This window comes from Schistocerca cancellata, chromosome 2 (assembly GCF_023864275.1).
Source record: "Schistocerca cancellata isolate TAMUIC-IGC-003103 chromosome 2, iqSchCanc2.1, whole genome shotgun sequence".
Classification (NCBI taxonomy): Eukaryota; Metazoa; Arthropoda; class Insecta; order Orthoptera; family Acrididae; genus Schistocerca; species Schistocerca cancellata.
Window position 1 is genome coordinate 550,670,860 of NC_064627.1, and position 11,867 is coordinate 550,682,726.

General features: G+C 42.0%; 1 protein-coding gene across 1 annotated transcript in view; it reads left to right on the forward strand.

Annotated features, from left to right (window-relative positions):
- LOC126146702 (uncharacterized) overlaps window positions 1-6,052 on the forward strand; it is a 62,097-nt gene extending 56,045 nt beyond the window's left edge. Inside the window, exon 3 of the mRNA XM_049915639.1 lies at window positions 5,638-6,052. Within this exon, the coding sequence (XP_049771596.1) occupies window positions 5,638-6,036 (399 nt within the window). The 3' untranslated portion in view covers window positions 6,037-6,052. The remainder of the gene's footprint in view (window positions 1-5,637) is intronic.
- The last annotated feature ends 5,815 nt before the right edge of the window (window positions 6,053-11,867 follow it).

The following is an 11,867-nucleotide window of genomic DNA, read 5'->3' on the forward strand; positions in this document are numbered from 1 at the left end:
CAGACACTTTGTGAAACTAAAGCACATCATGCACAATGTGGTGTGTTGAACTATGACTAATCTGTAAACATGCTGCAGTGTCATTCAGTGTCACTCGGCGGTTTTCCTTCACTATGGCTTCAACTGCTGCAATGTTCTGTGGAGTCACAACTCGTTGTGCCTGACCTGGACGAGGAACATCTTCCACTGAAGTCATACCATTTGCGAACTTCCTACTCCATTCGTAGACTATCTGCTGTGACAAACGTGCATCACCGTACTGAACCTTCATTCGTCGATGAATATCAATAGGTTTCACACCTTCACTACGCAAAAACAGAATAACAGAACGCTGTTCTTCCCTAGTGCAAGTCGCAAGTAGGGCGGCCATCTTTATACTGATACTGCGACGGTATGTGTGCATCTGCACTATGCTGCCACCTACAGGCCATTCTGCACGCTGTTTGTAGCACGCTTGCCAGCTTACAGGATAACGCCGCGAAATTTTGATTTGTTATTACAAATTTAAGTTTTTAATTTGACTCACCCTCATAGTAAAAAATCAACTGTGGCCTGTGGGAAGTTATGGTGTTACAACGCATTCCTTACATATTGACGATCGACTTTGTCAAAGGCACTTCCTAGGTCGGTGTTCAACAGTCCTATTATTCCGTTTTTGTCAGCCATTTGAAGAGGGCAGTGTCTCTCAGAGAGGAAAGTCCATCAATGATCTACCTGTTGGGAACACTAAACGTTGGGCCAGTCCCGATTATGTCTTGAAGAGTCTCTTTTAGACTTGCGGCTATTAGCGCGCCATTATTTTTTAGCGGGTGCACAATTTAGTTATTGGCCTATAATCAGTTATTTTAATTGGTTTCAAAGTTTTGGGTACGAGGAATATAATTACTGATTGATTTGTTGAGTACATTTGAGCCAGTCTTTATGTCTCTTTTATGAGCTCCGTGAATTCCGCTTTGATAACGACCAAAAGACTTTGTAAAATTCAGACGGTTGCCTTCAACGCCCGGACTCATATTTCGTCATAAGTGCTTTATAACGTCTTCAATTCCTTCTTCCAATATCCCTTATCTTCGTGAATTATTATGTTGTAATCGATTTCTTTTTCCTGTAGTTCTAGAATCCACTTTCTTAAATTATTCAATTCGTGAGATCGGTCTTCTTCGTTAGCCACTTTTCCTTCGATTTCTCGAACAGTCATGTAATAGAATTCGATGTTTTCCCTTCTAGTTTCACTGATTCTATACACTACGTTTGTGAACAATTTACGAATTCCAGGTTTCATCAGTTTATCCCGCCATTCAAGAACGTTACGAAAGAACCGCTTTCACCGAACCCATGTTCGATAACGTTCGCACAATTCTGTTTTACCCCACTCAGTGTTCAGTAGGTTGCAGTTTAATTTCCAGCATCCCTTCTCCGTCACTCTGGGCCGGGGTAAACCTTTTATTGTAACGGCAGCTTCGTGGTGGTCCAAAAAGCTGGCGGGGATTACTGCCTGTTGTGGTACAAAATCTGTCCTGTCAGGCTGACAGTGGAGATACGTATCCACAGTGGGATCGCGTGATGGGTGGTCGATCCCTAACGTCTACCAGTTTCAGTTCACCAATCACGTTGTGTAAGGGGCTACATTTAGGGTTTTATCCTGTTATGTCTGCCGATCTAGCAACACAATTAAAATCTCCACCATCAACAGAACAAGCTCTGCTAACGGTATACTACGCCTTCCACATCCCTGGCAACGGGTTCTACATAACGCTGGTGACTACTTTGAAGGACGGTAACAGATGCAAACATGTAACTCTTTTGTATCGGTTGTGAATAAATAGTTGCCACTATTTAAGTTCCAACCCTCGTATTACGTGTGCCTTTCAACCTTCTACAAGGACATGGAACGGGATGTCGGACGTAACAAACATTCCTACAGATCTGATCCTGTTGTAGCAATGAATGCTGTATCTAGCAGACCATTTTTCCAATTGGTTGCTTTTTACCTGTCCATAATCAGGAAGTACCTGTATCAAGTCCTTGTTGTCTAGCACTGAGGGCAGATTTATCACCCTGACGTTTTTCAGTTCGGTGTTAGCGTTACTTCTATCAACGGTACCGACAGAATCATCACGACGACGGAATTCATATGTGCTCTGGGCTCTCAGTAACAGCATGTACAACATAACAGAACTATGAAATTTTTCAAAAAATAATATTTCTCATTATCCATTTGAATGAACTCAGCGTTACAACCAGAAATAGCGAAATCTTCATGCAGTCAGTCTTGAATATCTAAAGCCGTATGTCTCGTATTCTTGTCAAAGGTAAACTTCAAAGTATTTTCCCTGGTCGAATCGATGGACATTATTTACAGGTACGAAGTGGGACTTAACGCTTCACGAACAGTAAAAAAAGGCAATGAACAAGAAGTATTAGTACTTACCAATTCGGTGGTTCCACAAGGAAAGGAATATACACCTACCGTTAACACTTGTTTACTTAGCCAATCAGCTACAACATGGAGCCCCGCACAGTACATCCACACAGGTGGTTATTCAGGGTTTTGGCAGGTAGTCACTTTAATGTGACTGGACAGTGTATGCCTTAGGCACTAGCCGAGCAGGTCATCGGCATGGCTGGACTATGCATCGGCACCTGCCATGTTTCGGTCTCCACCGTGATTTGCCAACGCCTGTCTGACGCATTCGAGCCGGATTACATCAGGTCATATCCATTCTGTCACCGTTTCCACAAGGCCTCTTGGCAGGGATCCTGTTGCCTCAGCACTGTCCAGATGTGAACTGAGATCACCCCAGCTTCATGCTGCTTTGGTGTGACGCCAGCAGACACAGTACACACAGGCCACAGCTGTCTGCTGATATCAAGGGTACCCACCCACCACTGGGCCGTGTGTCTGAGAAACGCTTACAGTGACGCATCCACGCCGGCATGCATAGGTCAACGGTTTAACGCCCGAGAACTGCCGTTTTCTTACTGCAGGCACGTCACACTACGTTTATTTATGATTAGCAGTAAAGAATTTTGACAATATCTAGCTGTCTAAGTTTCCTACGCCTCCGCCTATCGCCAGCAGAGAACCACTTGCCCACTCCATCCATTCAAACATCTTTTACAATTAATTCAACACAGCTGTCCCCTCTGGCGACACCCTGTGCAGCCCTCACTTCTGTAATATGAGAACAAGACACATGTAAATATGAACACGACAAAAAGTGACTTTGCTGACTAAGCAGGAAGAGAGATATTAAGCAGCCAAAAGTATCAAGTTATTGATGCTGTTGCTGGCAGGGCTAGCAACTTTCTGTGCATATGTCATTAAGAGACTTCGAATTATAAAATGTGTGCCAAGCATGTGCTATATACCACTACTACTAATGAACTTCGTATTTTGCCTTTCAGTTACTTGTTGTAATTCAAGAAACAGAGATTATTCTGCTTCCAAATTACAGAATTTGAAGCGTTTGCATGGAAAGGCTGTCCCCATTATGCATGGGAGAAAAAGCACCTGATCTTCAGAGCAAGCGCATCATCACGAAATTTAGTACAGCACCCTTGATTTTGAAGTATTGCAAGGCGTATTTGCTAGCAAGAATCTCAGAATTATTACCAGCAGAAGATGGCAGTCAATTTTTACTACAAGGCAAAGTTAATACCCTTCCATAGGCCATAATGTAAAAAAAGAACAATGATATACTTTTATTTGCGTAAATATGTATAAGCGAAACACAATAAACTATTTTCGTAATGAAGTTTACTTCCCTATTCGTTAACCCATTGGAAAAAGCTGAGCTTACAAATTACTTTATGCACCTAGTCTGCGCATGTTTGCCTATCTGGTCGGCTTCTTGTTCCCGAGCGCCAGGTGTTATGTCGACTATCGCCTGTGTTTATTCCGGCTGCGTTATTATCTGGGCTTTACATTCTGCCATTCTTCAGTTCTTCAGTGCCTTCTGGTTTGTATGTTTCTCTAAATCTATTCCCCCCCCCCCCCCTCCCCCCTGACAACACATCTTTATTGGCTATTAATGCTCCATTTTTATATTTTAAGTTTCTTGGTTTATTGTGGCTGTTATGTGATCTGTATGCTACTGCCAGACATGTCTATTCCTCAGTTTTGTTTCTGTCCTAGCGGCGAGGTTACCTAATTATACACGTCTTATTAATTACCTTCATTTTAATTCCACATTTTCAAACTTTGAATTTTAGACCCTATCACTTCCCTTGGATTTCAATATAGGATCTCTTACTATATGGGGTGTTTGACTCCATTGTTCTGCCGATTTTGCCACCTGACTACCGTTCATTCGACGGATATTTTGTTTTGATTTGACTGAGACAGACTTTTTAACTTAGTGTACAGACAACATTCTTTATCATACTTTTCCCTATTTTTTTCCTACTCAGTTGTATATCTCGCGATGCAGCTGTCAGCTACGAACTCGGCCGTTTTAATAAAGGATCACTTAACAGCTGTTGCGGTCCTTCGCTTATCGAGGTTTTAAGCAGAGTATAAAAAAGAATCCAGACGTCTTGTACTGCAAGATAAATGTATTACCGTAGCGTGAAATGTAATTTTATTACCGTAGTGTGGGAGTTATTATAATATTTTTCTGACTTTGAAATATTGTTGGAAGTAGGTAGTTATAAGCATCACAAGCTGCGACATTGTGACGAATAAAACAGTGACCTGTATGTACAATAAGTTTCCTTTAATTTACGTCTATGGTCACAAACTTTTTGTTTACAGATTACCGGTTTCGGTCTATAATGACCATCAGCAGATCTGTTTTATAAAAACAAAGCCCCAATGTACTGCAGCCATAGTGGCATCGTCAAATGTTAAATGCAGAATCAGCACCAGCATCGTCAAATATATATAAATAACATCATCTGCACGAGTCATGTTTTCAGTAGTACTACTGTTCAAAACGAAACAAAATAACCACTATGGCGGCAGTAAACTAGGACTTTGTTTTTACAAAACAGACTGATGATGGTCATTATAGACCGAAACCGGTAATCTCTTTACAAAATTTTTGTGACCGTAGGCGTAAATTAAAGGAAACTTATTTTTTTATTTATAAAAAGTTATAAGCATAGCAGTCATTGTTACTTACTTGTAGAAATGTGTACTGTCGAGTAAACAATGTCTGTTCTCTCTGGCGCTAGGTCAGCTCAAGTTTGAGACACTCCAGCACCCGTCCTATAGTCCTGATCTCTACCTACGTGGTTATCAGAACCTTAAAAAAGGCCTTGAAAGATCTACGTTTCCTGTCGGACAAGGACGTGCAGTAGGCAGTTACGGGCTTCTTCACGCAGCAGGACATGGCGTATTACCAAACGGATATCATCAACCTGGTGCTTCGGTGGGGTGATTGCCTCAATACTGACGGTGATTTTGTCTGATTAGCATGCAGATTCTAGACTGTACGTCCTCCGAACGGAAATTTTTTTGATCGCCCCTTAAATTCGTTGATGCTAGGCACCTGCTGCTTATGGGTACCTGGCTATGGCGGGCACATTTATTCACGGTACAGTCAGTGTCGCATGAGACAGTAGAGTTATAGTTTTCTTTTTCAGCAATAAGAGTAAGTTTGATACAAAATCAACACTACACGGTCTTTACAGAATTGCTTCTGGGGGACACCAGCTTTCGACCTTCAACACTTCCTGTACAGCAGCGGCGGCGAGGAAGTTCATCGGCACCACTTCGACCAGCTGCTGTCTGAATACCATGCGACGCTGCAGACCTCGCTGCGCGCCTTGGGCTTCCACGAGCAGGCGGACGCCTTCCCGCTGCGGCAGCTGCTGAGGGACATGGACGATCTGGCAATCCACGGGGTGGGCATGTCCGTGGTGGCGGCCTCCATCATCCTCGCACCGGAGTTCATCCCAGAAGACGCCGAGGAGGCAGTCAGCGATGCCTCCACCAGTGACGCGTACTTCCAGCGCTGCACCAGCAACTCCAAATTCATGTCCCACATGAAATTCCTGGCTCCAGTCCTGGAAAGAAAGGGCGCATTGTGATCAGAAAACTATGTATACTACATCCTCAATGTACAGACTGTGTGCTTTGAAAAATGTTTCTTCATTACATAATTGTGGTTTTGTTACCTTAAAGCATGTCAGTCATCACTGAATCATGTTCTGGGTTTTAATGCGCGCATAGTCAATATTTTCACGGAGAAATACGACGGAATAGTCATTAACACTAGTATCACCTCGAAAAAATCATGCTGCGACCATGAAAATTGATGATGATTTCAGTCCAGTGGTTACCAGCATGGGGATGAATACCCATGAGGAGTAAACTGAAAGATTCCGAGGGGTAAAACGACTATCTCCGTCAAAGATCATTATCATTACTATTATCATAACTTTTTAAGATTAATATTGATTATATAACTTAGCTGCCATACCGAAGGACTGGAAGGGAATACCTTGCAGAGAGCACAGCATGACACATACTAACGTACACCAATAGAAACGACCACAGGGTGGGAAACATTCTGAAGAAACAACTACGAATGTCTTTCCGCACAAACAGCACAGTACAGAAAAGTCTAAACACTGTCAGCACGAATCCCCCTTTTGCAGATCACCTCATACAAGGAAACCACCTTCCAAACAACAATGAGACTGGTCTTAAGATCCTCAAATAAGTTTCTTTAGAAAACTAACGATAGAGGGGAACAACTAAATACAAAAAGCAATGATACAACGAAAGAAAATCTTTAAGGAAAATACAACACTGTGTAACAACGCACTGTAACAATGAATGCAAAGGCACTTCCCCAAATAAAACATAATAACATCTGTTTCTCAGCCTTCTGTCCCCTGTTTCCAGTTCTCCCTCTCTTTCTCTCCTTCTCTCTCTCTCTCTCTCTCTCTCTCTCTCTTTCTCTGTCTCTCTCTCACACATATACATAAGCTTTCCCCAGTAGACCGGCATCTAACGACAACTGATGACAGTAACACTAAAAACAACACAAAACCTACAGCGCACAATCTGGACATCATTCCTATGAAACCGGGTGTTCGTACGCTAAACCTGTTCATAAACTTTACCAACGATACAGTATTTAAATAATAAACCGATTTCTTCATCATTACTCTGCAGGTGACAAGCTGTCAAAACTATAAAAAGAAGACAGTAAAGCCGAACATTAGAAATCCATTTCCACTGGAAATGCAGTTTCTGGATGAGCAGTTGAAACGAAACAGACAAGATGCCTACAACAGATAAATGACCATGAAATTCGTACTATATTTTACAGAAATGCATTTTACAGACAGAAAACGACACATGGGTGTCAAAATACGTTTGGGTAAGAAATATATTGTGTTTTGCATAAGGTGGAGTTAGAGAAATGCCAGTTACTTTTTTTCGAATGACAGGATGGCAGGATGTATTGAAAGTTACGCTTGTGAAACGTATAATCAACATCTTCTTCATACAGTCCACCCACTACACATATACTTCGTTTTGTATTCCGCACCTATGCAATAAAAGTGAGACATATGTGAAACAAATGGGAAATATCTCTCGAAAATTTCTCCTCCACGCTGTATGTACTTTCTGCAGTGGACCATAAATTGCTTCATTTATCATTCTGAAACAGATAAACGAACTAATTGACACTATAACATTACATCAACTACGTAGTGGCTACTATAGCTCGTTACAAATTACTGTTATTATTATTATTATTGGCAGTGGTTAGACACAAAGCATTGGCAGCTTGAGGTCTAATTTAAGCCAGTTGGTAAGTAAGGAGTCCAGCAATCAAGTGATTTACAAACGGTGTAGTCTAACATTTAAACTTTATGTTTCATAGGAGAACAGGGTGCGGGTGAAGCAGTTGTCGCTGGGGGACAGGGGGTGAACTGTGAAGCTTTCTTTTCTATGAAAAAATTGTAGGTAATGCTCGCGATGCACAGGGATTACTGTATCGTTTATTCTTGCACCCAAACTATGGAACTAGAATACATAAAAAAACATTGCAGCAGATATTTAAATAAGTGGAAGTAAAATTTTGTCTATGATAAGAATGAAATAAAAATGTGCTTTGAGCATATCATATTATGAAGACTGACTGAGAACAAAGGAGCAAATACAAGAAAGGTTGTTAGAAATAGGTCTTACCAATCGTTTCATTCTAAAGTTTAGTTTGGCAGTAACGATGGTGATGGTGGGGGCTCAGGTGAGGGGGGGGGGGAGTATTAGCTAATTGCACTCAGGATTATCGGTCTGATATAGGTTGGGAACCACTGTTCATAGTCCCTCTCAACATACAGGGAGTAAGGCGTGTTGTTTTTTCTCTACCATTCCCAAAAACACATCACAAACTTGTAACCTGATGTTTTCTGCACGCTTTTAACAACTGCTCCACTAAGTGTATTACACCTGTCAGTATAAGCTTATCGTTTTGGGTCCGCTTTGCACATTTCAACGCCTGACCTGCTACGCAGGAGAAAATAAGTATTAATGAATAACTTCTCTTCCCACATGTACTTGGATGTACTAACCAATCTAAAAACATACTACTACTAACAGTTATTAGTTTGCAAATGAAGTAAATACTGATGTCATGTTATTCAGCCACGAACATCAACATTTACCCTGTATTTACTTTTTATTGTGTTTCATTTTTACCAACTGTAAGTAACTAGGTGGGGACCGTGATTGTAGAAGTCAGCTTTCTGGGTGCTCAGGAAACTTTCTGTCTCGAGTACTACGTCGTAGTCGTTCTGTAAATACCTGTACACAACAGTATCTTCATTCCAGGTTTTCCATAGTACACTTCCATGAAAGTGTCCTCCTCGCCACGGCAGTCCAAAGAAACACTCTCCATCACATTATCCGTTAGTGGTATGACCTTCACCTTTTTCTGTGGTGGTGTATCCACATATGTAAAATGCTTGCTTTGTTCCTCTGTCTCGGGCTCATAGTGAAACAAGCAGCACCTATCCATGTTGGTTAGGAAGTTATTGGGATTGGCCTCACACAGCTGCAGTGTTGCTGCTGCTGTCTCAGTTTGGTGGGCTTTCTGAATCGGCGTTGAGCAGTCACGGAATCCAGCGGGCGGTGACGTCATGCAAGATGTTGATAACTGTTACAAATGACTGATTTTCACTTTTCCCACGATCGAGTCTATTGCGACACATCCAAACATCTTCACTTGCGATTCCCAGTTATTCACAGAGAGACGGTCTACCACTTCGTTCTTTGTCATTCAGACTTGTTTGACGACACTGAAACTGTCTGTGCTACCTCAGCGCTGCGTTATATGATTGTGCATTACTGCTGTGCACTTCCACGAACTCACCGTGGATTTTTGAAAAACTGTTCTTCCACAAATGCACAACACTAATTACCACACAGTACTGTATCAGTGGACAGCTCCATTTTGCTGCTCTAACGGCGTGGTAATGTACTGTGGCGCGAGGATTTAAGATATACAAGCACCACAGACATGCACCAGCAAACAAACAAAATTAAATACGTGAGCTTATTTTTTCAAGGCTATGATTACAACTTTATGATTACCGTTCGTATGTGTGTTTTCTTAAATTTTAGTGAAGTATGATAAACCAAGCATTAATTCCGGAACCTCAACAAACGACAGGTAATGCTGTCGCCACATTCCAAGCGCTTAGGAAACTTAAATTGGATGATGATATTCGATTTAAAATTCTGCATCTTATTGATCAGAACTTCTGTGTAGTGTGGATAGTACTAGAAGATCTTCTTTTAGTGTCACATGACCTGAATTTTACCAGTTATAGGATTACTTTTGACTCGTGATGACTACTTATCTTGCACTAGATTAGACATGAGGGGATACTAAAGGTGCGACCCATTGTAAATAACCAAGCTAGGTGGTGTACTGATATAGGCACTTGACTCGCATCTGAGTAGAATACCTGTCCATATGTCTAGCTTTGGATTTCCGTGGTATATTTGATTCGTTTTTGGCGAATGGCGGGGAGGCGTCAATGAAAATGCCACGCCCTGTTTCCTTCCGCATCCCTCTGTCTGCTTCTGACTTCTGTCTGTAATGAACCCCTACTACACGAGACATTAGAAGTAGGATCGTCTACAGTCACATGTACTCTCATACTGTGGAAAAAATGGGAAACCGTTGTGAACTGCGTGACAAAGGATCCTTCTCATAATGATATATATTTTATTCACGTATGGATGGAGTGCGAGTAGAATGGCTTCTTAAACGCCTCTCTCCTTCTTTGCTTTCATTTTAGTCTGTGTATTAAAAAATGACGACACCTGCTCTGATCTCTTGCACTTGCAACAGGATCTCCTGCTCCTTATTTACATGGTAACTCCAGTGACAAATCCCTAGAAGGACGACTTCACTTTGAAGAGTGAATTAAAGTCTTTTTTTCCTTGTCCTCTCCAAACACCTGCCTGAGCTGAGATTTGGAGATATGTGGTTTTGTTGTCATGCTCATCAGTACTGCGATGTCTATATCTTCCAGTATCAATTTTCTGCCATTACTCTAATCAGAATGTTCCTTTTACAATAATTAGGGATTGACATGGAATAACAATGCCAATGTACTTGAACAGCATGCACTGTACTGCTCATCACAAATTACAACAAATTAAGTGGTATTGTGACTACGCAATATGATCGAGAAGAAATTATATCGAGTAACATTATTCTATTGCAAACAAGGTTTGACAACTTTCGATCCTGCAGCGATCAGAAAACTAGAACGAATGGCCACAGAGAAAAAGAAAAAAATCGCAAGATGTGAGGGGTGGTGACCTGTGAGGCCGAAAACAATGAACAAGATGTTGTCGTTCACCTCTTCCAATCCAATGCTGTGGGACGGTGTTGTTAAGATAACGCCACACCTCTAGGAGAAGTTGAGGAAATAACCAATTTTGCAGCATGACCAGGTATGACATTTCTGTCACAGATTCCTCCGCAAAAAAGAATGGTCAATAAACTTTTGGGACCGAAACGGCACAAAAATCATTCAGCTTCTGTGAGTTTCTTTCATGATCAAGGACGACGCCAGTTTTTGTGAGCCTCCAAATTATTATTGTAATTCGGTTTACTTTCCGCGATAGACGAAAAATCTTCCAAAAAGATGAGTCGTTCGGAAAAAGTGTCCTCTGCCATATCCTGGAGATCTGATACGCAACATTCATACCTTCTGTTACGGTCGTCGGGATGCAGCTACTGCTGTAACTGCAACTTGTAGGGCTTTGTGTGCAGGCGTCGTTTCAGAACACGCCACGCCATTTTTGAGGAAGTTGAAGTCACTGGCCTGCTCGTGTTGTGGGCTTCCGCGGACTCCGTGTGAACGCACCTCGGATCCGCTCGACATTTTCATCAGCTACTTGTGCAGAGGCGGCTTGTTGCTGAACCGACAGCGGAATGCACGTTGTCCTCGAAAAATGAACTGACTTGCGCAAATTCCGAGTCGCAAAATGATTTCATTTGTGGTGTAGCCGCTGTGTGGATACAAACTAACAACAGCGCAGATGAGTCAAAACTTTGAACTTTTCTCCGTCTGTGGCAGGTGCAGTGTTTTTCTATCTTTTATAGAACAACTGAAATCTGCTCTTTCATTTTAAAGCATTCTGTATATTCTTCAAACTACACTCCTGGAAATGGAAAAGAGAACACATTGACACCGGTGTGTCAGACCCACCATACTTGCTCCGGACACTGCGAGAGGGCTGTACAAGCAATGATCACACGCACGGCACAGCGGACACACCAGGAACCGCGGTGTTGGCCGTCGAATGGCGCTAGCTGCGCAGCATTTGTGCACCGCCGCCGTCAGTGTCAGCCAGTTTGCCGTGGCATACGGAGCTCCAT